The sequence below is a fragment of the Asparagus officinalis genome, chromosome 7, assembly GCF_001876935.1.
Source record: "Asparagus officinalis chromosome 7, Aspof.V1, whole genome shotgun sequence".
Lineage (NCBI taxonomy): Eukaryota > Viridiplantae > Streptophyta > Magnoliopsida > Asparagales > Asparagaceae > Asparagus > Asparagus officinalis.
This window is the reverse complement of record NC_033800.1, coordinates 117,308,732-117,336,266: the sequence shown is the minus strand read 5'-3', so window position 1 is coordinate 117,336,266 and position 27,535 is coordinate 117,308,732. Positions and strand designations below refer to the sequence as shown.

At 38.3% G+C, this 27,535-nt stretch overlaps 2 protein-coding genes across 3 annotated transcripts in view; both read right to left on the bottom strand.

The window, feature by feature from the left end:
• Nucleotides 1-13,973, bottom strand: part of LOC109849505 (glucose-induced degradation protein 8 homolog) — a 15,695-nt gene extending 1,722 nt beyond the window's left edge. Inside the window, exons 1-2 of one of the 2 annotated variants that reach the window (XM_020419350.1) lie at nucleotides 13,812-13,973; nucleotides 9,161-9,302 (exon numbers count right to left, since the gene is read on the bottom strand). In XM_020419350.1, the coding sequence (XP_020274939.1) occupies nucleotides 9,161-9,302; nucleotides 13,812-13,853 (184 nt within the window). In that variant the 5' untranslated portion in view covers nucleotides 13,854-13,973. Of the gene's footprint in view, nucleotides 1-1,029; nucleotides 1,554-9,160; nucleotides 9,303-13,811 lie in introns of those variants that run through there. The other variant, XM_020419351.1, reaches the window with a different exon arrangement.
• Nucleotides 16,153-27,523, bottom strand: LOC109850344 (low-temperature-induced cysteine proteinase). Its single transcript, XM_020420353.1, is given in 7 exon segments — nucleotides 16,153-16,518; nucleotides 16,607-16,715; nucleotides 17,312-17,743; nucleotides 18,171-18,311; nucleotides 18,390-18,625; nucleotides 27,066-27,209; nucleotides 27,212-27,523. Coding segments are annotated over 6 exon segments (1,335 nt in total). The 5' UTR covers nucleotides 27,495-27,523; the 3' UTR covers nucleotides 16,153-16,518; nucleotides 16,607-16,616.

Below are 27,535 nucleotides of genomic sequence, written 5' to 3'. Positions count from 1 at the left end.
GCATGCCTCAAATAGTTAAAAGAATATTTCCCAAAATATTCATTATTTTTCTGCGATATAATCAAATAATCAATGTATTAAATATCGGCCGATACATCGAGTAAAGGACCTTATCGCAACTATATTTATGGTTTTATAATGTCTTCCCTTTTTGGGGAATTTTTTTCCAATATATAGGCCGATATCAGAAATATCAGCTGATATATATACCTTGAAGATATCGGCAAAAATCAGGATGTTTTTAATTGTGGTTCTGGGTTTGAATCGGGCTTAAGAACCCGAACCCACAAAAGTCATAACCCGTCTCACAAATCTCTCCACCCTCGGCTCTCCCAAACCCTAAACGTATATCATGATGTAATTTATTATGTTTAGAATGCATATTTAGATGTTATCTTATGTATGAACATCATTTGATATGACACCCTGATATTTTTCTTTTGCATATCCCAAATATATCCCCAATTTCCACAATCCGATATGGATTTTGATGGCCTAATATTTATTTGATATCCGATATTTAATAGATTGGATGTAATTGATAAAATATAAATGTCTAAACTACCCCTACGTGTTTAAATATGATGTTAATTAAGAGGAGCTCCAATGCATGGTTCTTCTTTCTTTTCCTAATCTTCTCACCCATCAATCTTTTTAAACTCTCAACTGGTCCAGTTTGTTTCTTTTACCCATCATCTCTTAAACTCTTCAATTCATCATTTCTTTTCCTATCATCCTCAATTTATTCCTTAATTAGACAAGTCATGTGCTTCTAAAACTGTGTAAAAATCTCACGTTCCATTACCCAAACTCTTGGTATGAACTTTAACTTGTCAAAAAAAAAGCTAACAATGACATGCAAGCTCAAAAACTTACCATTCAATTGACCTCAAACAAAAAATTGGTACAAATACAACTAAATTACTTCAAAACTGACAAAACCCAGGATCAAACTCAAAGAAACAAGAACACGGGTCACAAGGAGAAACGGAAGAGGAATGAGAGGAAAATGGGAGATTGAGGACATACCCATTAGAGCACATAGCTTGCAGATAGCATGAGGACGTGTGGTCGAGGAGGTGAAGGTCTTCTTGCAGAACTCGTATAGAGCCTCTATTGAGGACTATAGCTCCTTGCAACCAGATTTTGTTATTTTTTTTTGGGTAAGGGTGGAAGAGGTTATTTTCTTCATTTAACACTTCCACCATTTAGTCATTGCCATTGTTAACTTTGGGCGCAAACTCAAACTTGAAGATTTTTTTCCACGAGGATGGGGGTTCTTTGGGTTTTTATTTTATTTTTTTGTTGTTGGGGAGGGGGGTTGTTAAGTTTGCTATTATGAAAGATTTTTTTTTGGGGGGAGGGGGGGACATATGCCCCTTTTGTCAACAGCCTATTTGTTTGCACAGGAAGCAAATATGAAGTAGTAGAAATACAGGAAGTAGAGATGACTTTTTCTATTTTTCGAGCAAAAAAGATTGTTTATTTCTATAGAAACATGCTTCCTAAAATGATGATGTGACGCCTAGGTTGCATAGGTACGGGTACGGACACGGGTACGGGTACGGGTACGGGTACGGGGCACGGCAAATTTGTAAAAAGTAGGGTACGGGGACACGGCTCATATATATATATATATATATATATATATATATATATATATATATCAACTTTCCTAGATCCCTCTAACTAAAACATAAAAGAAAACCCTAGCTTTTCTCTTTGCTCCTATCCGCCGCCTCAGATTGATCCAAGAGATCGGCTCCTCTCCTCTTTCCTCCTTCAGATCCGAGTCCAAGGAGATCTAGGGCTAGGGTTTTCAATGTTCTCCCTCGAAGCTAAGCTCGTCGTTCACTTCTTCGAAGCTCGTCGTCCCTCCAATCTCGTCGTCGACTCTTCCCTCGAAGCTCGTTGTCGACTCCTCCTTCGAAGCTCGTCATCCCTTGAAGCTCGTTGTCCCTCGAAGATCGTCATTTCCTCCCACGACTACCTTCCCTCTTCAGGTTCGTAACTTTTTTCCCCTTCACGCCTTCAATCGCCGTGTCCCTGCCGTTTGGGTGCGGATCCGCACCCAAAACGTACCCGACACGGGTACGGGGCCAATTTGGCCGTGTCGGGGTAACATAGTGTGACGCTTATGTGGCATTCTACTTCTTAAATCGCTTTTCATTCCTCAAGGTTCGGAAATACCTCAGAAGTAGCTAAGATGTGCATCGATTTAGGAATATTTTTTAATTACGTGGATATTCCTCTAATCTCAAACGATCCTCTCTCTCTCTCTCTTCCTAATGATGTCTCTCTCTCTCTCTCTCTCTCTCTCTCTTCCTAATGATGTTTCCAATTGCTATCCAAACAAAGAGAAGTAAATGAAAAGTAGTATTATTTCTTCTACTTCCCAAAATATGTAAAACAATTAACAAATAAAAAAAGTAATACTTTCAATTCTTCCGACTTCATAATTTTTTAAGTTACTTCTTTTATGTACTTGTTACTTCTACTAATTCCTTTAATCCAAATGGGCCCTAAATGTACCAAGACAAAAAAGTGACAAGGCTCATCCTGCTAATTACATCAGTGCATATCCACATCATCACTCTTATCACTACTGACAGCATACTTTGCTCAATATGTGGGCTCGCGTGTGAGTGAGCTCAGGTGAATGAGTTTGCTTGTCTATATAAATATATAATATATAACGTACACATGTACATACGTATATAAATATATAATATATATACACGTACACATGTACATACCTACACACACAGCTCCTTCCAATCTGTCTATACATGAAATATTATGACTAGCGCATGAAATAAAAACCATCATAAACAGTTTTTATCTTAATCGAGAGCTTATTTTTTTGCACAAGTGCTCTTCTATGTATGTGATTTCCTTTAAGATGTCCATATAATTAAACTAGCCATTATTGTATACCACTGTGTTCAACCTTTCTAGGATGCCCAACGATATCAGATCATACAATTCACTGCTCAATGCTGCTATTGCTACTTTCTCTTCCCTATTTCACTATATGTTGAAATCTTGGGAGGCTAGATTTTGTGAACGCGGTTGTTAGTTTACGCGTGGGAGGCAAACTCACGTGGGCCTTGGTTTTTTGTTCTTTGAACTCAAGTCGGCCCACCCAATTCTTAAGTTGTTATATAAATACCTATGCTAGGTATTTTTTTGGTGATTTTGAGAAGGAGGTTGATTTGCTGGTGTGTTTTGCGGCTGGGAAAAGCAAAGGAGCGGTGCAAGGCAGTTTGGTTTTTCTCTTTTGCGGCTGCGGCAGAGAAGCTGTGCAGGAGATTTTTGGCTGCGGCTACGGGTCCTTTGTTTGAAGAAAAAGTGTTTTTTAAGCAGTCCCTTCTAGGGTTTTGTGCAGCCTTTTTGTAGAGAGATATTGTGAGGGATTTGAGAGTTTGTTTGAGGGTTTAGTTTGTGAGTGATTATAAACCCTAGTTGTATTCTCTCCTTCTATTAGTAGATCTCCCTCCTCCTTACCCCGTGGACGTAGGCAATTTACCGAACCACGTAAAATTAGTTGTATCGCTATTTGTGTGATTTGTAATAGCTTTTAGGATCCCTCGACAAGTCAGTCCTAGAACTGATGAGAGAAAGAGCCGATATCTCACTTTGTTTAGATATTCGCTTCAGATTCTTGTTTCCTTGGTGAGACGGGAATTCTTATTACAACCTGACTCTCTTGTTGTGCTGCCGAAGTGCTGTCGAAATTTCCGCTGCGCGCAACAGGTGGTATCAGAGCCCAGATTTCAGATCTAGGGTGTTTTGGATTTGGTGGAAGAAGATTTTGTGTGAAGCTTGGTTCTTGGAGTTCTAGGCTTCGGTGGAGATAGCATTAGGAGTTGTCATTGGAGATTTCGCTTTTCTCGTGTGGATAGGAGATCTATTTGGAATCCGATCTAGGATTCAGTTGAGTGGTTCCTAATTCTGTCAAATTTGTTCTTTCTCTACAATTTGAAGTTAGTTTGCAATGGGAGAAGAAGGTGAAAGCAGCAAATCGATGGCGAGTATAATACAAGTTGGTTTTCAGAACACTAAGATTAGCGTGGTGAAATATGATGACAAAATCAACTTTGGTTTATGGATGAGCGACGTACAGGATGCGCTCAATGCTCAGAATTTAGAAGAGACCATCATGGTCCACGAGAGGCCACCTAAATATGATGAGACGATATGGGAAAAGATGAATAGGAACGCTTGTAGGGTGATCAGGTCCTGTTTGGAACATGAGCTGAAATATGATGTGATTGGGGTGACGTTTACAATAAAGATGTGGAAAATTCTCAACAAGTATCTCACGAAGAGTGTTGAGAACAAGTTGCACTTGCTGCGAAGACTCTTCAGATTTCAGATGTCCAGAGGCACCTCGCTAGCGGCTCATGTGAACAACTACACTAAGTTGTTGTCGGACTTGACGAATGTTGATGAGAAGATATCGGATGAGTACAAGATAATTATTTTGTTGGGCTCCTTACCCGATGAGGAGTATGATACATTCGTGCTCATTTTGTTGAACGGGAGATCTTCTATCAGCTATAGTGAAGTGACTAACGCATTGACCAATTACGATTTGAGGAGGAAGGACAAGGAGACTTCCTGTGCTAGCACTTCAGGTGAGGCCTTGTCGACTAGAGGTAGAAGCCCATATCCGAAAGGTGGTAATAAAGGAAGGTCAAAGTCAAGAAGCCGCCACCAATTAGCAAAGAACCAATGTGCATTCTGTAAGGAGCAGGGACATTGAAAGAGAGACTGCCCGAAGCTCAAGGAGAAAGAGAATGACAAGAAAAAGGGCCCGAAGGCCAATGAGATGAATATTGCGAAAGGCGATGATTCCGATGATTCGTGCTTTTCTCTACTGATTACTCCGGAGGTGAACCATGTGGATGCATCAGATTGGATGCTTGATTCCGATGCAACTTTTCATGTGACCCCTAGGCGAGACTGGTTTGCATCTTTTGAGAAAGTCGACAGGGGCGTTGTTGTCATGGGAAATGATCAATCCTGTGACGTTTGTGGGATAGGTACCGTGCGGATTAGGATGCACGATGGAGTAGTCCGTGAGTTGAAGGAGGTGAGATTTGTTCCTCAACTGAAGACAAATCTTATCTCAGTTGGAGCTTTGGACGCGAAGGGATTCAAGGTGACTTTCGAAAACGCTGTAGCGAAGGTTACTAAGGGATTATTGGTGGTGATGAAGAGAGTCCGCAATCGGAATTTGTATTATCTGAAGGGAAACACCGAGATTGGCCAGGTTGCTTCGGCTATTTCAGAAACGGACATGAGCAGACTTTGACACTATAGGTTGGGGCACACAGGTGAAAAGTCACTGCAGGCATTGTGCAAGCAGGGGCTATTGAAGGGAGCCAAGAGTGGGAAGATTGAGTTCTGTGAGCACTGTGTTCTTGGCAAAAAGACGAAGGTGAAGTTCGGGACTGCCATTCATCAGACGAGGGGCATCCTGGACTACGTGCACACAGACGTTTGGGGTCCCACCAAGACTGCATCACTTGGTGGTAGACATTGGTTCGTTACTTTTGTAAATGACTATTCTAGGCGTTGTTGGGTGTACACCATGACGAAGAAGAGTGAAGTCCTATATTTGTTTGTGGAGTGGAAAAAGAGATTGAAACTGCAGACTGGGAGAAAGATCAAGACGTTGCGATCCGACAACGGTGGTGAGTATACTTCTGACCCCTTTCAGCAGCTATGTCGAGACGAGGGCATAGAGAGACTTCACAGTTAGTCATACACCGCAGCAAAATGGGGTGGCAGAGAGATTGAATCGGTCTTTACTGGAGAAGATCCGATGTTTATTGTCACAGAGTGGTTTGGAGAAGATCTTTTAGGCTGAGGCACTTACATATGCGAGCCATCTCATTAATAGGCTATCTTCATCTGCGATTGAGGGGAAAACCCCTATGGAGATGTGGTCAGGAAAACCAGCACATGACTATGACCAGCTTAAGGTATTTGGATGCCCTGCATATTATCATGTTAGAACTGATAAATTAGAACCTCGAGCTAGGAAGATCATATTTGTAGGATTCAAGCGTGATGTCAAGGGATACACAAACTTTGGGATCCAGTGGATAAGAAGATTGTGCTGAGTAGGGATGTCACATTCGATGAGGCTTCTATCTTGAAGCTTCCCAGCTCTCATCAGGTGGAGAGCGACCCGACGGAGGAGATATCGCAGGTGGTGGAGATCGATGCAGCTCCACATTGTCCAAATGGTACAGTATCCATGCAGGTGCAGACTGAGGTGACGCCAGGCGAGCACGACGGTGACACGGAGGATACGAGTACAAATGTGCAGGATCAGGAACCGACAGCTCAGGTTCAGGATTCTATTACGGTTCAGAGACAGAGGAGAAACATACAGATGCCAGCACGGTATGCCGACACAGTTGCGTATGCACTTCCGGTGGAAAGTATCGATGAGTTGGTGCCTACTACATTCAGAGAGGCCGAGCAGAGTTCGGAGGCTGATTCGTGACAGGTGACTATGCAGGAGAAGATAAAATCTCTTCATAAGAACGATACATGGGAGCTTGTTGAGCTTCCAAAGGGGCGGAAGGCAATTGGTTGCAAGTGGGTATACACGAAGAAGGAGGACATTCAGAACACTCCATTGAGGTTCAAAGCTAGGTTGGTTGCGAAGGGCTATGCACAGGAGGAAGGTATTGACTATAATGAGGTTTTCTCTCCGGTGGTGAAGCATTCTTCGATTCGGATTTTGCTAGCTTTGGTGGCACAGTATGGTTTAGAGTTAGATCAGTTGGATGTGAAGACGGCATTTCTTCATGGTGATCTTGATGAAGAAATATATATGACTCAGCCATTGGGATTCCGAGCTGCAGGGAAGGAAAAATTAGTTTGCAGATTGAAAAAATCGCTATATGGTTTGAAACAGTCTCCTCGACAGTGGTATAGGCGATTTGATGGTTTTATGCTTGGTCATTCGTACACTCGGAGCCAGTTTGATCCTTGCGTATATTTTCGCAAGTTGAAAGGAGGTGCGTACATTTATTTGTTGCTCTATGTCGACGACATGTTAATTGCCTCTATTTCCAGGTCGGTTATAGATGAATTGAAAGTTCAACTATCAAATGAGTTTGAGATGAAAGACTTGGGTGAGGCGAAGCGCATTCTAGGGATGGAGATCAGCAGAGACAAGAAGAAGGACAGAATTTATTTGACACAGGTGGTTTATTTGAAGAAGGTTCTACAACGATTCCATGTTAGCATGGATACGAAGCCAGTTAGTGTACCATTGGGAGCTTATTTGAAGCTTTCAGCTGGTCTTTCACCGAAGTCAGTTGAAGATAGAGAGTTGATGTCGAAGACTCCATATGCGAGTGCGGTTGGGAGCTTGATGTACGCGATGGTATGTACGAGGCCAGATTTATCACAGACGGTAAGCATGGTATCGAAATACATACACGATCCAGGAGTGGGTCATTAGGACGCCGTGAAATGGATTTTGAGGTACATTCGAGGTACGCTCAATGTTGGTTTAGTTTATGAGCGGGACACTACAGATGGGCAGCTATGCATTGGCTATGTTGATTCGGATTATGCCGTGATTTGGATAAGCGTCGGTCTACGACGGGGTATGTGTTCACTGACCCGTGCGTCGGTGTGTTGGAGATGTACCTTACAGTCTACGGTGGCTTTGTCTTCGACGGAGACAGAGTATATGGCAATTACAGAGACTGTGAAGGATGCTATTTGGCTTCGAGGACTTTTGGAGGAACTTGATATATCGCAGAGGTCCATCACTATTCATTGTGATAGCATGAGTGCTATTTATTTGGCGAAGAATCGGGTTTTTCATGCGAGAACGAAGCATATTGACGTTCGTTATCACTTCGTTCGGAATGTTCTTGAAGATGGCGATGTGGAGATTATTAAAGTCCACACGAAGGATAATCCGGCAGATATGCTCACTAAGGTGGTTCCGAGCAACAAGTTTGATCATTATCGAAACTTGTTGCACATTCGTGATTGTTGAGGCCGTTGGCGGCCATTTGGATGAACTACGTTCGGCTTGATTCCTTGGGCAAGAGGATACGTAGGCAGTCTTTCAGATGTAGCCGGTTTGGATTAGTTGATAGGGGTGAGATTGTTTGGACTCTCGTTCGGGTTCTCGACTTGTTGTGAATTGAGTTCGTATTGGACACAACAAGTGGGACATTTGGTTGCTTTGGTGTCGGCTCAGTTTTGAAAAAACTTCACCGAGGTGGAGAATTGTGAACGCGGTTGTTAGTTTACGCGTGGGAGGCAAACTCACGTGGGCCTTGGTTTTTTGTTCTTTGAACTCAAGTCGGCCCACCCAATTCTTAAGTTGTTATATAAATACCTATGCTAGGTATTTTTTTGGTGATTTTGAGAAGGAGGTTGATTTGCTGGTGTGTTTTGCGGCTGGGAAAAGCAAAGGAGCGGTGCAAGGCAGTTTGGTTTTTCTCTTTTGCGGCTGCGGCAGAGAAGCTGTGCAGGAGATTTTTGGCTGCGGCTACGGGTCCTTTGTTTGAAGAAAAAGTGTTTTTTAAGCAGTCCCTTCTAGGGTTTTGTGCAGCCTTTTTGTAGAGAGATATTGTGAGGGATTTGAGAGTTTGTTTGAGGGTTTAGTTTGTGAGTGATTGTAAACCCTAGTTGTAATCTCTCCCTCTATTAGTAGATCTCTCCCCTCCTTGCCCCGTGGACGTAGGCAATTTGCCGAACCACGTAAAATTGGTTGTATCGCTATTTGTGTGATTTGTAATAGCTTTTAGGATCCCTCGACAGGTCAGTCCTAGAACTGATGAGAGGAAGAGCCGATATCTCACTTTGTTGAGATATTCGCTTCAGATTCTTGTTTCCTTGGTGAGACGGGAATTCTTATTGCAACCTGACTCTCTTGTTGTGCTGCCGAAGTGCTGTCGAAATTTCCGCTGCGCGCAACAGATTTGACCGTCATTAAGCAATTAACATTTATTCCACCTAGTAGATCAATTAATCAAAAAAACGAATTTTCATAATATATAACAACAAGGGAGTGCTTCTAGGTATACATGCATCAAAATGTTATTCAATTTGATGCATTAAACTTTGTTAAAAGTAATGTCTTAGATAAATAAAAACGGTCACCTACATTTCCTTTTGTGCATATCCACGAGATAGTCAGCAGACTGATTCATCCCAGTACAAGTAAGAAATGTCTCTGCTGTTTCTTTGAAACAATTATGCACCAGGTATGATAAGACGATATTGCGAACATCACTGTCATTAATTGCCTGTCAAACAATGAAAAGACAATCACCATCCAAAAACAAAACTGAAAATTTGCTTAATATGGGCCACTGAAGTAGCAAACAGAAAATCGAAGCATGTACTACGTCACAAACAAAAAATAACTGGCTATTGTTTCGAATATATTGCTAAGCATGCCACAATGATTGTCAACTATTCCAGTCAGTTATGCATTCTTCTCCTTGTATGTTTAGTTTATTGTCCATCAGCTATTTTGCCTGAGATTGAGAAATTAAGGAAGGCAAATTGAGCACTAGGGTAACATGAAAACATGTTATAGCCATGTAGGCATTTAAAATCTGTATCAGTGAACCAGATACTTTCTGAATTTAGGTGCTCATATTTCAAGTTTTCTGCAGATCTGGTTTTCCAAAATTTAAAATTATGATACTCACGTAGTTGTTGAGTTGCAAACACTATAAGGTTCAGTCGGAAGAGGTATTTTGCTTAAGGGAAACAACATCTGCTGTTACATACTCATTTAAGAATAGAATTAGTTATGAATTACAAGACAGGAAAGAACATTAGACAAAGAAATTATCTTTGAAATATTGATTGTAACCAAAAGTTCTAACCTTGATTACAAGCTTATAGCCAAAATATCTCGAAGGCATGGACCTAGAGAGATGGAGACAAAGAATGGCTAAAAATAAGGGGAAAAATGACTTGTTATAGTTATATACGCAGAAGAAATTTAGTAAATTGTATCGAAGGAAGAATGTGGTTACAATGAATTAATGTCAAATAGGTATAGAAGTAGGAATTCAAAGGCTCTTTTTAAAACGCACGATATTAGTGGCACAATCTGCAATTGACGAATAATCAGCATGCAAAAGAGCTTCAATGTTGTATGGTTGACGCTATTGGAGGACACAAAGGGATTCATGCACGCAACGAGCACCAAAGTATGAGAATTTTCAAATGTGATTGTTATGATACTAGCAAAGTAGCAACTGGAGTATATAAAGTAGATCCATGGTAAAATTAGAGAAGATATTCTGAGAATAACTTAGGCAAACAAAGCAAGGAAGTAGCATCAATCTGCAACAAAGCAGTATATAAGATGGAGGCACCATATGCAATGAAAATAGAAGAGCTCACCACAAAAAGTTTATGGTTTTAGTTCCATTAACTGGCAGAAATGGATTCATAACAGAAACTAAACATTTCAAGGGATAAGACATGGCAACGAAGTTCACATCAATATTGTCAATATCTATATCCATGATCCTGATTTAATGATCAATATATACAACTTCTTTTCAGCATGATATAGGACCTAGGTTAAGATCAATCTGGACTTCAATCTTATGTTTGGACTCAAGGACCTCGTGATCGATATAATTGATGTACATGTATAAAACTAAGACAATGACCACCTATAAGTGAGTAAAACCTAGCGTTTCTTTGATATTCAATATGATGTTTCAAGCTTTTCAAAACACTGGTAATGGGGCAATAGTTGTTGATGTGAACTAGTAGATTGTTTCCTTCAAGACAAAACACAGGAGAAACATGAACTATAGTCTGTTGCTAATTGGGAAGATAACAACTTCAATTATCTTGATTTAAAATATATCATGGGCAAATCCAAAGTAGACTCCCCAGACGTAGCTCTGATCTTAAACATATCCCAGTAATTGTACCTCCAAACATAGTCTGCATTAAAATCATGATAATGAGCAAAACCAGAAAGTTAGATTCATCATTCATTTGCTTGGTAAGTTACCATCACTGTTGCGATTAGAAGTTGAACTGCATGACAGGTGATGACAGTAAATTGTAGATTTGCACAAGTGCATTCTGCCCATAATGTCATAATGATAATGAGAGCTAAACAAACAGATGGACTGCTTTCCTTGCTTTAGTAATCATCAGCGTTGAGCTAAAGGGGATGTTTGGTTTACGGGAAATTGCAACCGCTGCAACTGGTAAAAGTAATTGCAGTTACAGCTATATAGCTGTTTATTTTGCTGCAACTGTAACTTTTTCGCATCCATAGTTGTAAAAGCGAGTCTCCTTTAGAAAAAAATGAATTAAAGTCGATATGGTCACAGGTTGTGTTTGCAAAAATGATCCAGTTTTGTAATTATAGTTCCTAAAAGGCTGCAATTGCAGTGAAATAAACAGCTACAGTTCTAAGTGACCTTTTTTCTTGGGGTAAAATTGACCTACGATTGCGGTTTTTCCATGAACCAATCAGTCACTATGTGTCTTGCATTTCTAAAGTCAGAGGCCCATGGAATAATAACCTCGCTTATTTGCATATGGGTGAAATGAAATGTGCGCAGATGGCTAAAATATTTGACCCAAGTTTCTAAGTTGGCTTTCTCAGCTCAAATCAATTTAAATGGCACCTTCAGTAAGCTACTAAGCTCATTCTAATAATAAATGGTATCACAAAATAAGTGCTCATGCCTTCTCTGTGGGTATGAAAATACTAAGTGGTAAGGCATTTTTCTGGAGGCATGACAATATAAGAGATTTATTATACTTCTTTAGGCTCAGGTGAAGACTCGATTGAGGTCGAGACTTTCTGAAGTGAGGTTAAAGACTTGATCATAGTGGAAAAGACTACAAGCCTATGGGTCTACAGAGAAGAGTTGAATAGTTGAATCAAGTTGATATGCTAGAGCAATAAATGAGCTCAGGATTAAACATGACATGCTGGAATCAACGGTGCTTGAGGTGAAACTGAGACATTGAAGCTAAGACTAAAGCTTTGCGTGGAGCTTGTATGTGGGTTACAGAACAAGCTTGTTCAACTCAATTGGATGGCACAAGGTGAAGCTTAAGGTTTAAGTGTTCATTTCACATCCACTCAGCGCTCAAGTTAGTACATGGTCCAACGTAGGGCGGGCTGAACAAGGACATGTATGCAAAGTACCTTCCTTGGTTGGATGTGTTAGCACCCCAGCTATACTTGAAACATTTTTTTTGGTGTAGTTGATGTTCACTTAAAAGTAACTACAGCTCAAAATAGACATTGAAAACATGTAATGATACTACCAAGATCAGATCTATAAAAACAATATCATGATTTTTAAAAACTATTAAAAGTCAAGAAGTAACTACACTTAAGTGGTAATGCAATGAAGGTAAGACTTTAAACGTTTAGGCTGCCCGAGTTAAAAAAAACCAGACAAGCGGCAGAATTACTTATTTTGGAAATCAAACCTTCAATAGTCTACTGTAATAATACACAGAAATATTGAAAACTTTCTAGAAGGTTTACAGTTTAATTATAGAAAGGATCCTGCAAGCCCTCTGTAGGGTCTATGAACTCTAATAACATGTTGGTTTCTATGATGCCCTTCCCCTTATTAGATGAGAAATCCAAATATCCTTCAGGCTATATTTGGTCCCAATTAAGGGAAAGAATGAAAATGAAATGGGAAATGAAATGAATAGATGAGAAGAACCATCTTTTGTGTTTGGTCACTGAGAAAGGGAACAAAGAGAACCAGAAAAGGAAAAGGAAAATAAAAGAAACATTGCCAGTTTCTGCAAAGTTGGAACCAACAAAAATGCAAGAAAAACCGGAGGAAGGATGAGTAAGGGCAGTTTGGTTCAATAGAAATCGAGTCGTGGCAGTCAATGCTGCACCACCACCCCCTTTCCAGTAGTTTTGACAGCTGCAAAACTGCAGCAAATGCCGCAAAATGCAGGTTTCATTGCAAAATGAATGCAGCATTTGCTGCAGTCTTTTTGTTCAGCAAGGATATATATGCATATTTTAGGTTCTTGGAAAACTATAAATAAAATAGTAGAAGCTTAAATTTGGTCCAGTCAAGATTAGATATTTGTTTGCTAGCCGTACTCTGGTTAATTTACAATTAAGTCTTCCTCAATAGGTATTTCTTGCCTTGTATGATTAGGTCCTGTTAATTTTTTAGTGGATTTGTTTCTCCATTGTAAATAGTTGTATATAAGATTTAGAGAGAGATTCTATAAGGCACAGAGAAATACATGAACAAGTTATATTACTAGTTTTATTTATTGATTCCACAATCTCACTCTTTCTTCCTCGCTCCACAATAGTCTACTTGTTACTGTAAACTTATGCACAATTATCTCCGCTAATCTTCATTAGCTAGGTTTGGTTAGTTTCTACAAGATGTTCGAGCAAATCCCAGAAAGTATTACCGTCAGATACATCAAGATTTCATGAGGCTACAAGAAGACCAATGTGCCTCAAGAAGCTGCGGGCGAGCTTCTTGAATCTTTCTTCCACTAAAAGACTTCAATTTTTCTTTCACTTTATTTTGCTTTTGCTCCCTTCGCAAACAAACACATCAAAAATGTACCAAAAAGAACAGGATGCACTCTTATCACAATCAACCCCAAACCTTATCCAATCAAACTAGGATTGTGATAACAATAACTATCCTAAAGTATAAAAAAAAATGTAACAATTGCAGGGTCTCAGCCCCAAAATTGGTTTTGATTATCTGAAATTAAAAGGGGAAGAAATTGGGGTTAAAGAAACATACGGTGTTATCGTACTGTCGAGGATCCAAATCCAAATCCATCATCGCTCCCCCGAGTTTACGAAAATTAATTCAAAATTAGAAATTTCAAGATGAGTCTACGAGAGGAGAGCGAGGGCTTTGGATTTGATGACGTTTTTATGATGCCTTTGTTTTAGCAGCCGATTAATACAATCTACAAGCGAGCGATGGGTAATTCACGAACCCCTGATATTTACCCAATTACCACTGACCTATCTAGATTTTTTTTTTCCGTTTTATTGTTTTATTATTATTATTATTATTATTATTATTATTCACTTTCTTTTTCGCCCCCTTGTTTGCTAAGCGCTTGCATACCATGATCATTTACTGCTTTGCAAGTTTATGTTTACTCATTTGGTGCTCCAAATTTTCATCCCGTTTTAAACTTTGATGTGCGGAAGTTTATTTTCACTCATTTGATACCCAATATTATCGATCATGCTTGGCATGCGTTTGGATCTGGACTTATACGTTTGTAGTCTATGAACATCCTTGAAATGGAGAGGGGAAAGTTATTGCGAACACCCTGTTATGCATATAACCCAAATTTTACAATTAGGCTAGTCAAATCACGTCATCTCAGCAGACGATTCGGTCAATAGGTAATCAACCTAACTCGACAAACTGTAGGACATCTGCACCCAACCTATAACTTGGTCACGGTCCAGGGCTCTGATCCGTAAATCCGAATAAGATGGTGACGAGCCCATGAAAGCTGAACTCACCTCAACTCGCTTACCATGCATTGCCTTAGCCTAACCTGGTTTTATGGCGGTTCGCATGATTGAAGATGGTTGGTTTGAATCGTATCATATTCTCAACATGACACGTTAGGAGATATCCATCGATAATCAATTTCTTTGATTGTCAACTTCCAAAACTTATCAGATCTACACATACATTGATTGTACCTTCCTCGGTCAATGAGGTCATGACATGTGGACTCATTTGCAGGCCAAGTAACTACCATAACTACATCAGTCGGCACGATGGTAACACATGTACTACCTGAGTTACTCAGGAAAATCCCTATAAATATGCCACCCCGCCAACAAGTAAAGGGGAGAGTGATCATCTTGACATCACTCGACACCACTAACCTTGATCTCTAAAACCTACTCTTAAGAAACTAATGTGGATACCTACTGCTTTGACTTTACCATGAAGAGTCTAACTTAGGCACAAGAGGGATGTTGATGGACAACCCACTATTCTCAATCTCACTTTTTTTTTTTTTGTATCTCAAGCAACCTCAAGCAAAGATCAAAATCAGTCATCTAGGACGAGCAGAGGCCCTTGAAACCGAGTTCAATCTTGCTGAGTCAAACGATCAGTTTTTTTTTTTTTTTTTTTTTTTTTTTTTACACATCCAAAACAACATGTGTGAATGTATACCTTACAATTTTCACTCATTTCAGGATGTTTGTAATGACTACCAAGTTATAAAAGTCTAAATAATGTCTTATGTTTAGTGTGTGATTTGATTTAATAGAAAAATAAAAGTACTTCTCAAATAGAGGTAAGAAAGGTTCACTTTTCTAAAAAAAATGAGGGACTAAATGAGCAAAACTAATTTTTAGAGTTTCAAAAGAGAAATATAGACATTGGAGTATCAAAGCTCAAAATGGTTGAAATTTGGGTCCCATCAAAGTGCAATCAAGCTTATCATATATCCTTAGTTGTTTGTCCACATTTAAATACTCTGTTTCTTTTGAAATGACACTTTTAGTACATTTTTTATGTATATTTTGGCATGTTAATTTTAGGATATTTTTATCCCTGTTGTTTTTTTGGAACAACAATTAAACCATCCCTACTCAAAATTTACCCCCTATTATTAAATTAAAAACTTTTAATAATTGGGGTGTAAATTGAAAATATGAGGAGTTGGAGGTTTAATACATGCAATTAACAAAGAATTTAGGGTCTCACATAACAAAAACCGTAAAAAAATGACACATGGAAGCAAAATCTATTTGATCCTCTTCTTTTTTTTTTTCTTTTTCAATTGCTTCAGTTTTTCAACAAATCAAAGGAAAACTCCGACGCTTCCCCTCTCGGATTTTCCTCGGTGTCATGCAGCTTATACTAGTTATTGGCTCCTACATTGATTTTGCCAGCCATCCAGAAGCTATGAAACATCTGGGTGATAAAAATACGCCAGTTCTGTGATTCTGGCAAATTAAGAACCAAAATCAAGTATTATTTATTATGTCGTGCATAATAATCCTCTTGCACGGAACATCATCAAGGAGCTCAGGAGCTGCAATATTCGAAAATTCATAAGATGGTAGTACTTACTTTCCATGAAACTACGATATCAGCAACAAAACCATCATCCTCACTGAAAAATGAAGGGAAAAAGTACCATTACTCAATACAAGATGGACGTATCTGCAGCGAAAACTATGAGTTGTTTTCTTTATGCAAGAATGTCATAAATATAGATACATTATGCTAAAGTATTCAGATACAGGATAATTTACAAACTAGGCACTTCCCTTATATAGCAAATACGCTATCACTACATGTCTAACAATCTATGGATAGATATATGATGCCTGCTGCACATATTTTGCATACAAGTAAACTTGTAACTATCGTGGGCTGCTAAATCCATCAGTCTTATCAGCGCAATGACACGAACAACCCTTCATATGTCACAAAGTGCGGTGAAAGTTGAGATCTGCAAAACAGTGCAATTGCAGATATTATGAGGCTAACGAAAGCGGATTGATTTGAACTAGAACAATTAAGAAAGGTGTACGCCTTACAATGAATAACTTATGCATCCCAGGCCTCCAGTAAAGGATTCAATATTCCAAGCTTTACAAAAGGGCTTTTTCTTTCGATTCCTTGAAGACTTGTGAAGTTCCCGTTACCCTAAAAGGAAAAATGTTACTTTTTAAAACAATAAAGAGGAAAAACATGAAAGCTGTACTGCCATATCCATCAATGTACACATTGTTTTATAATTAGAATTTCCAGGTTGACAACAGCATGCAATATAACACTATAACTTGGAAAACGTTGAAAGTTTAAAACCCAAAGTTCCCGTGCAAAAATTGAGAGAGCAGTTCCAAAGAGAATAAATGATTAAAGAGGTAATAAACTAATCACGTGGAAAACTATATGTAATCAATTTTCACAACTGACGATTATGAAGCTTTGCATAGAGTAGAAATGCATCCTAAAAGAGCAAGAAAGTGACTTAGTTTCAAAGACCCTGATTAGATCCGAAATAGCTTTTAGTCTATAAAGTGTGTACACCAAATTTAACGTAACTCCACTTAGGTTCTACAGGGAAATGCCATGTATAATGAAGCCGTATATTTCAACAAATATTTGTTAGGCTAACCAGCATTCAGCTTTATTGGCTACTAATAAGTACCCATGACCAACCTAGGAGTCCAAGAACAGTTACAAGTCCAAGAGAGCATCCCTAGGCTCTCTACTATCAAAATTAGATATAAAAGTACCTTTAGACACTGCCCCCTTCTGCTATCGCAAACAGGATAATCATGTGGACAACAATAGCGATGATCCTTGCAGCAAACTGCCGACTCCAACTCGCAACAACTCCAAGAAAGGCAAAATCCAAATATGCGCCGAGTGCAGCAGCACGTGCTCCCAGCAGGACAATAAGTTAGCATACTGCATTTTGTAGGACTCGGCCGAGGTGAAGGTGGAGGGTTTGGATTAGTCTTCTTCGGGTATGATGCCATCATATTTATACCACATATCCCTTGTGGACTCCCACTCTTACGAAGCATATGCATATATCCATTCATTCCCCAACTCGTTCCCCATGAATTTTTTATAATCCAATAGTCTTTCCCATTTTCAGAACCATAGCCAACAATAAGAACGGCGTGGTCTAAATTTGTTGAACATGGACCGCTGAAGATTCCCTGCAAGAAGAACACATTTATCCAAAAGGACATGAAGAATTATTCAAGGGACGAAATGATCAACTCCTCAAAGAATTTCTAAACTTCAAATTCCCCACTTGATGTATCAATCTACCTATTATTCCCCTTATACTATCTGTATAAGGCCAATGCGGGGCACTTGGTTGTGAGAATTTTTGGTTAGAAGGGAAAGGAGACGAACCCATAAAAACCCAAGAAGAAATTCAAAAAACTTTGTACTAATTTGTTAAACATTTTACTGTGAGCTAACAAAATTGCCACATTGGGCCCATACACATAGTATAAGGGGGATAATAGGTAAATTGATAATTTAGGGGGGAAGCTTGGAATTTAGCAATACTTCAGGGGGAATTTGTCACTGCATCCTTATTCAAGATGCAACTTAGGTATCATAATCGGCACAAACCTTTGAGTACAATTGGAACGTTCTCTCACTGCCACATATTCCTACGCTCACGGGCTGGGTTGCAACAGCCTGGAGTAACAGGTCTTCGTTGTTTTGTGGCACATCGGTGTAACCATCAATTGTTACAACATGACGATTTGCCTACAAGAGACAAGTGTAACATTTTATAGTTTGCAATCCATTATGAGGGATTAGGTCTGTTTGATGTAATATTACTACCTTGTTCTTGATACAGGTGCCGTCCTCACCCCTGAATGGGTAATCATCTTCCGAATCGATGCCATGATTTTGTATTACCCACTTGTAAGCATAATCCATAAGACCACCACCACAACCGCTATTATAAGATCGATCACAATCACACAGCTCTTGTTCAGAAAGGCTCACAAGAGATCCCGTCTTGATCTGATTTATTCCTTCCATTGCACCAGTGGCTGAGAAGGCCCAACAAGCGCCTGTTGAAGAAACCAAAGCTAATGTCAACAGGAAAATGTTACCAGCGTCTTACACTATAAAGGACAGATATTTGCATGATTAAGTTAAGAATATATGCAAGTTATCGTTCTGATTTCATTGATGTAAACTGTTAGCACAAGCTGGAAGAGTGTACCACCATCAAATACATGATAACGTTCCCAGATAAATATTGCCTTGAAAAGCCTTCATTCCCGTAATAAAGTTGAAGGTTCTTAAAATCATTTCTATTTCCACATAAATACACTAAAATACCCAGTTTCAAATTTCCCTACCAAACAGAATGGTTTAGACAGGTGGCTCTTAGAAATACATAAACTGTATGTCCACCCAATGCCATAAAAGGGAGGCGCTATTAATAGCCATGTCATTTGCTATAATAGTATTTTAGGGCTACTTCAAATTTCTAACATCCTAGCCAACAATTCTCAATCAAGTTTATTCTTTTTAGCATAGTAATCAAAGGAACAAGCATTATTTAATGACGACTTAGGAAGGCTCGCGCAATTCCAGTTGAAGGGTTTGATCCAATCCCTGTACAGAAAAGAATAATAGAGACCACTTACTAACTTGTTTTCTATTTGAAAAGCTAACATAGGCAATGACCATTTAAGCTTTTTGGCATCTGAAGATATCCACATAATTATCCAGACTCAGGTTAAAGTGCAACAATAAGCTTGCACCTTCATTTAATATGCATACAGGTGTTTCAATTGTACTGGTGAGATCTTTTTAGAAATAAAAACAAATTGATCAAGTGCAGAGGTGAGCAGTAAATTTGTTCTAGTGAAATCTTATCAGAAATATCAGTAAGAATCATAAGAATATCTCAGGCAAGAACTACATAGCTGTTTCGAGTTTTGAAGATAATAAGAAGCATATGCTTTACAAAGTTTGCAATACAATTAAGCAGTCCACTTTGTCACTCAATGAATTAGGAAGCATATGGTGCTAGCAATATTCAGAAGAGAACTTCAGATATTTAAAAAATTCCAGCCTCCCTCCGATAAAGAGGTTATTGAATCATAATTGACAACAAGTGACTCTGGACTTTGACTAACAAAGAGAAAACTCGATGCATATATTCCAACTTTCTGTAAATCTTCGTGCTATTTCTAGCACCATAACAATATATCAAGACTTTGTGATAAGTGTAAACTCTAGTAAACTATTCTTAACAAATCACTCCTGTCAGGAGAAGCATCCACATACTTGAAACTACTATATATTTGTTAATCCACTTTTCTCGAAACACAAAGATGATCTAAACGATATCAATTAATGAATTAATAATTCTCCAAAATATCCTTCCTTGAAAACTATTTGGTGTTGTCTATGTCACAGAAAATTAGGCTTCAAACACCATCCAACTCAAATCTTATATTTGTAAACTGAATAGGAGTACAAAAAGCACCCTTCTTGGAATCTAGCAAAATAATTTTAACAAACATGTCTCTGATTTGTCAACAACAGCAACAACAACAAAGCCTCTCTCCCAAATTATTTCACACGAATCCTATCCCTTCATTCAGTTTTGTTGAGGGCTATTTCATAAAGTTAATCACTATCATGTCCTTCTTAACTGCCTCCAATTATTTAGTCATACCTCTAGTCTTCCTTCTTCTACTAATCATAACATTAGCACTTTTCCTAATTGGTGCATTTACTGGCATAAACATATCGTTAGTTCGGTCAATCCTCCAAAATATTTCGCCTTATCCAAAATTTTCTAACCTAGCGTAGGCTATCCCGTAATTCCTTAAAGTTGCACATTTTGAATTTTCGTAGTGCAAAGGGGATCGATTGGCCATTACCCATCAGCTACCAGAGCTCTTGACCGCGAATTTTGTCTCAATTAGCTCAGGGCAGGGGAGAATATCATCATCAGAGGCGATTTCTGAGGCGATTCCTGGGACGAGTGAGACAACAAATTTTGTGGCACGTAGTAATTGGGAAGAGTTTGATAATGGTAATCTTGTCTCTAATCCTTCTTTAAATTCTGATCTTTCTCTCAATTTGAGGCCCATTCAGTCCATTTCTTGGCCTGTTTTGGAGAAAACTAGGGTTAGGTTTGATCCTGAGGTTAGGTTAAAGCCTACGGTGGGGATTGATCCTTCGTGTAGATCTCTAGAGGAGTTAAAGGCGGATATTGAAGAGGGGGGATGGGTTAAAGTTGTTAAACTAAACCCTAGATCGCCGCAGTCGCTCAAAGTTCTTGCTCCTCATCGAAATCTATCTGCCGAAATTATTCGTAGATATCGTCTTTGCTTTCGTTGTTGGGGATCGAATCATATGGCTAAATATTGCAGAGATCTGATTATTTGTTTCAGATGTCAAGAAGTAGGGCATGAGGCAAGAAATTGTAGAGCGGGAGATCTTGGTAATGGAGGTAATGATAATAGAGGTCGCGATGATGGAGATAGAGGGTTTGGTAACGGAGGACGATGTTTCGGTACTGATGGTCATAGTTATTGTGGTCATAATAATGGAGATCATGGTAATGGAGGTTGTTTTGGGTAAATTTCTGGTCGAAGTGGGGGTTTTGTTCGCCCTAATCCTTGGCAATGACGTCGAGAAAGAACTGATTTTGATTTCTCTTCATCAAGACATCAAGATCGACCTACTGAGAAATTTCAACAAGATAAAAGCAAAAGACCTTTATCTTCGGTTGATGACGACAAATTGCATAAGACTGTTCTTCAATTTCAAGATCAAGGACTGTGGGATTATGAAGCTTTGGAAGCTGAGTTGAAAATCTCAGGTGATCGTCCTCGTTTTTCTTCTGCTATGTTTCAATTTGAGGGAGGTGAATTCTGATTTTTAAAAATTTAGAAATTTTGTCATTATCTCTTTTGTAGAGGGGGGTAATATCTCTTTAGAAAGATTAGAGCTGAATTTGAGAGTTTTTTTCCTATGAATAAACATTGGGATGTGAGGTTGTTTACTAATGGTGAAGTTCTGGTTAAAATTAAACATTGGAAACAAATGGAAGATTTAATCAGAATGGGGGTTATAACTCTACGATCTTGTAAAATTAAATGTAAAAGATGAAGTGCTTGGGAAGGAAATGTAATTAAAAAAAGAAATGCATGTATTTGGATAAAATTGAAAAATGTTCCTCCTTATTTGTGAAATAAGGAATCTTTTGAACTGATGGTGAAGCCTTTTGCTGATTTAGTTGATCTTGATTCTCTAACAAGTGCATGTACTGAATTTGTGGATGCTGTGATGATGGTTAGATGTTTAGAATATATTGATATTCCTAAATTGATTTATGTGGGAAGGTATCAGTATAATGTGAAAGTATCCATCATGTCGGTTATAGGAGAGATTTCTGAAGGGGAGAGAAAGAAACAGAAAGTTGACAATTGGAAGATACTAATCAGAGCACATATCATGACAAATGGTTCAAAGAAAGGAAAGATAGTGGGACTGACTCTTCATCTATGAGAGTCTGATACCAATTCTTAGACTGTTCGACAAGATTTGAGGAGTAATTCATGGGGATCTCCAGCTGCTAAACTTTGGATTCATGCAAAAAACTTTTATCAAAAGCAAAAACCTGAATGGGAACCTTAGGTGGAAAACTCTATAAAGGACAATTGTGATGAACAGTTTCCAGAGCAGGTGGTGTTAACTGAAGGTGAGGGAAAATTTGAACAACTGCTAGAGACAGAGGAAGATAAAAATAAAAATACTGAGAATATAAAGGATATGGATGTCCCTTTGTCTCCTGTTATTGGGGAGAACAAATCTGATCTGCACGTAGTAGAGGAGTCTTTTGATGGGTCCAAAAATAATTTTCTCATGATAAAAGATAATTTTGATGCTGAGTAATGAGTATCTTTTTCACCCACCAGGGAGGAAATCCCAGAGAAAGAGGAGGATTTTCTCATGGTTAAGCCTTTGAATTCTTTGCCTCATGCAGATCCTAATGCAAAAGTTAAGTTTGTCAGAAGATACTCTAGATTTGTTGATCTTGAACCTATGACAGCTTTAGACAGAGCCACTTCAAGAGCTACAATTAAAAATGCTGGAAAAACTACTCATGAAGTCTCTACTAGTGGTTCAGGTGAAACTTCTTCTTCTTTGGGTTCTTCTTTTATTCTTATTTTGTTTGATTCTTGTTCTAATGGTCACTTGCAAAGCTATGCCTCTAAATATGCTATTATTCTTGAGCTTCAAGAGGATTTTGATCCTCTAAAAAAAGTAAGGCAAATGGAGCAGAAGAGAGCTACTTTTAGGTAGACTCTTAGGATATGTTATGTTGCGGAGTTCTGCTTTATCAAATGTTGGTTACATGGAATGTTAAAGGCTTGGGGTTGAGTTCAAAAAGATTTGGTGTTAAGGATTTTTGTCAGTTGAATAAATTTGAAATTATTTGTTTACAAGAAACTAAGTTGAGTTGTTTTACTGACAACATTTTAAAAAGTTTGGGTGGTAATATGTTTGAATGAGGGTATATACCCTCTTGTGGTGCTTTTAGTAGGATTATGATTGGTTGGAATAATAATAAATGGAAGAGATTGCATGAATTATCTGAAAATTTTGTTTTGGTTGTAGTGTTACAAAATAAAAGGAATTATTTTGTTTGGACCGTTTCATCAGTGTATGGACCTCATTGTAATAGAGAGAGAAGATTTTTTTAGCAGGAACTCAAGGATATTAAAAGCAATATTTCAGGCCCTTGGGTTGTGGTAGGAGATTTTAATGTTACAATTAATCTTGGAGAAAGAAAAGGTAAAACTAGTCATATGAAAGAAATGAAAGAATTTAATGAAGTGATCAATGAATTAGAATTAATAGATAGCTCCCTTCATGGAAGAGATTATACTTGGTCAAATAAGAGAAGATCACCTTCTATGGCTAGATTTGACAGAGTTTTTTCAACTCTGCTTGGGAAGATATGTTTTATTTTGCTAGACAACAAGGACTTAGTAGTCAATTATCAGATCATGCCCCTATAAGTTTTGATTGTGGGGACAATCAAAAATTGGTTAAAAATTTTAGATTTGAAAAAATTTAGCTGCAGTCTGAAGATTTTACAAAAGGTGTTCTTTTGTGGGGGAGTTGTGCTCCTTCGAGTGACGATGCTGCTAAAAACATTGTGGGTAAGCTGAGATTTATGAGGAAGTGTATAAAACAATGGGTTCATTCCAACTTTTATAGTGTTAAGCAAAAGAAAAATGAGATACTTGATAGTCTTTTAGATTTAGAGGTTTTAGAAAAGAGTAGAGATCTGACAGATGATGAGATGATTAGGAAAAATGATATTTATGTTCAGCTGAAGGAGATTTTATTTCAAGAAGAGCAAATGTGAAAACAAAGAGCTAAGACTCATTGGTTTAAAGAGGGAGATCATAACACTTCATATTTTCATAAGATTGCTAATGGTAAAAAAAGAAATAATCTGATTTCTTCAATTTCTTACAATGATACTGAGATTAGTTCTGAGGATGGGATTGCTCAGGTTTTTTTAAATCATTACATCAGATTTTCGGTCAAAATGTTACTCACAGATGCCAACTTGATTGGAATTGTTTATTTCCTTTGGTTGATTAGGGAGCTAATGATATTGAGCAACCTTTTTCCATAGAGGAAGTTCACAAAGCTATTTTTGATATGAAAGGGGATAAATCCCCTGGCCCTGATAGCTTTCCTGCTTTATTCTTTCAAGTGTTTTGGAACACTGTGAAAGTGGATGTTATGAAACTTTTTGAGGAGCCTTATGAAGGCAGACTTGAAATCAATAGACTTAATTATGCCCACATTGTTCTTATTCCTAAAAAAATAAGTCTCTTACTGTTAATGATTAGGACCCATTAGCCTTCTCAATGTGATGTATAAAGTGGTCACTAAAGTTTTGACTAATAGATTAAATCCTAAGCTAGAGTTGCTTATAGACCCTGTGCAGTCTGGTTTTATTAAGAATAGATTCCTGCTTGAAGGAGTAGTTGCAACCTAAGAAATAATAAATAATTATTTTCAGAATAATAAAACGGGGGGAATCTTATTAAAATTAGATTTTGTGAAAGCTTATGATATGTTAGACTGAAATTTTATTCTGGATGTCTTGAAAGTTAAAGGGTTTGGAAGCAAATGGATAATTTAGGTGAATATGTATTTAAAAGGAGGCTTGTCTGCCATTAATTTGAATGGTAAACCTGAAAATTAGATTATATCTAAAAGAGGTGTTCGTCAAGGAGACCCTCTATCACCCCTTCTTTTTGTGTTGGCAGCAGACTCTTTTACTAGAATGTTAACTTTGGCAGTTAATTCTCATCTTATTGAAGGTTTAGGTACTGATAATATGGCTCACAAAGTTTTTTGTCTGCAATATGCATATGGTACTTTGATTTTTTGCAAAAATAATAGAGAACAGATGACAGTTTAGAAACTGCTCTTATATTGTTTTGAACTTGCATCTGGTCTAAAAATAAGTTTTAATAAGAGTGTTCTTATTGCTCTTGAGGATAATGATCTTTTAAAACAAAACTTGACAGTTATGATGAATTGTAAGAGTGATAACTTTCTCATTACTTATCTTGGGGTGCCTTTAAGGCCTGAAAGATTGAAGAAAGATGATTGGTTTCCTTTGGTTGAGAAAATAGAGAAGAGATTAGCCATATGAAAAGGTAAATCTTTGTCAAGAGGAGGGAGACTAGTTTTAGTTAACTCAGTTCCCTTCTCTATGCCAATTTTCTGGTTCTTCTTTTTAGTCCCTTTATGAGTAATTGAAAAAATTGATAGGATGAGAAGAAGATTTCTATGGGTTGGATCTTTGGATCATAAGGGATGTACAAATTTGGTTAAATGGGATGAAATTTGTAGACCAAAACATTGTGGTGGAATGAGAGTTATAAATTTGAAAATTATGAATAAAGCACTTTTGGGAAAGTGGCTTTGGAAATGGTTCGATGAAAATTCTGGTTTATGGAAGCAAATTAGTTTTTATAAATATTTTGAAATAAGAGCTTGGACAGTGTATTTACACTCTGGAAGGTTACATTTATCACACTTTTGGAAAAATGTTTTTGTCAATATGGACAGTTTTCTATGCAGTACTCAAGTGGATGTGAGAAATGAAGATCATACTTTATTTTGGCTTGATAAATGGTTAGGCTCATCTACTCTTGCTTCTCTATTTCCTTCTCTGTTTGCTCTCACTTTGTCCCCCTATGCCAACATTAGTAGCTTAAGGAAGAAGGAACATAATTTGTGGATATGGGATGTTCAATTTAAGAGACAATTGGCTGGTAATTTGGTTTCTCAATATTTTCAAATGATGAATTTTCTTAATTCGGTTAATCTTGAGCAACATGAGGATAAAAGAAAATGGTTGTGGGATGCAAAAAATATTTTTACTATTAAATCCTTTTATCACTTTCTTATTGATGGAGGATTGAGATATGATTGTGAAAATAATTGGGGCCTTCCTATTCCTTTAAAAATTAAATTTCTTGTCTGGTTAGCTCTAAGAAATGGCTTGAATACAAAAGACACTTTGGAGAAAAAAGGAATACATATAGAGAAAAGTTGTTGCTTTGGCTCTAAGATGGAAGAGAATCATACTCATTTGTTTCTTAAATGTGAGTTTGTTTACTCAAATTGGAGGTCAATCCAATTCAAATTGAATACTGAGAATGATTTCAGATTGACTTCTTTAAAAGAATTATGGTTAGATTGGAATATTTGTAGTGATGCAAATACCAAGTTGAAACGGGATGTTTTCATATGCTCACTAATTTGGTGTGTGTGGGAGGAACGCAATGATAGACTTTTTGCTAACAAGCAGAAGAGATCTATTGATCTTTTTAACAAAATGGAGGCTTACTCAACCTTTTGGCTAGGTTTTAATGGCTTGTCTGCTCGAGCTTCTAGACTACAGGAAAGAAGAAAGAAAAGAGATGCTGGGAGGAGAACTGTTCAAAATGTTGGAGCTGTTGGGGAAAACTGGAAGGAGTCTTGCGGGCAGTGTGATACTGCTGAAATGAAGATTAATCTCAGAGAACTACCTTCTATGTTTCTTTTTGGTTTAAGATTAGCTTTTTGCTATATGATTTTCTTCTCTTATGTGGACTTCCTTTGTGTACAGGAGTGTTCTTTTATTTCCTGCCATGTAGTTGTTTTTGTTGAACTAATAGGCCATACTCTTGGTGGGGGGTATGTTCTTTTCATGTAACAACCTCTTTTGTTAATTTAGCTGGCTGGAATACCATTCCATCCTTTTTCTTAAAAAAAAAAAGTTGTACATTTTGAAAGAAAATAGTGCGTATGAAGATACAGCTGAAGTTACTCACTCAGAGAGCTAAATTGAATATCACCCCTCGCCGAGACACCAAAGCGATCAGTTCCTCGGCAAATATTTACGGGAAAAAAAAACATTTAAAAGAAAAATATCAAGATAGAAATTGATCGTACCGCAGCTGCCCTGATCTTTAACAGCAGTAACGGCCCCTTTCTCCCTCCAATCAATCGAGCCCGGCGCCTCCCCATCAAGCCCAGCAAACGATTCGCCCCAGCCGGCATCCCCATCCGCAGCGCTGACGCCGGAGGCGGGCCGGACCTGAACTCGCCGTGAGTGAGATCCGCGAAGGCGTTGAGGCCGAGGGCGTAGCTTCCCCTCGAGTTGTGGTCATTTACGAAGGCGAGGTTTTCCTCGAAGATCCTGAAGCGGGCGAGCTTCTCGCTCTCCGAGGCGTAGGATTTGTTGTGGAGGGCGCACCATGAGTCGAAGAGGGAGGAGGGGGACGAGGAGGCGAGAGGAGAGAGAAAGAGGAGGAGGAGGAGGAGGGAGGAGAGTTTGGGGAGGGGCATTTTGGGAAGAGGGAGGAGACGGTCCATGATCATGATCAGAGAGAGTTGGGAGTAAAAAAAAAAAGAGCGGGCCT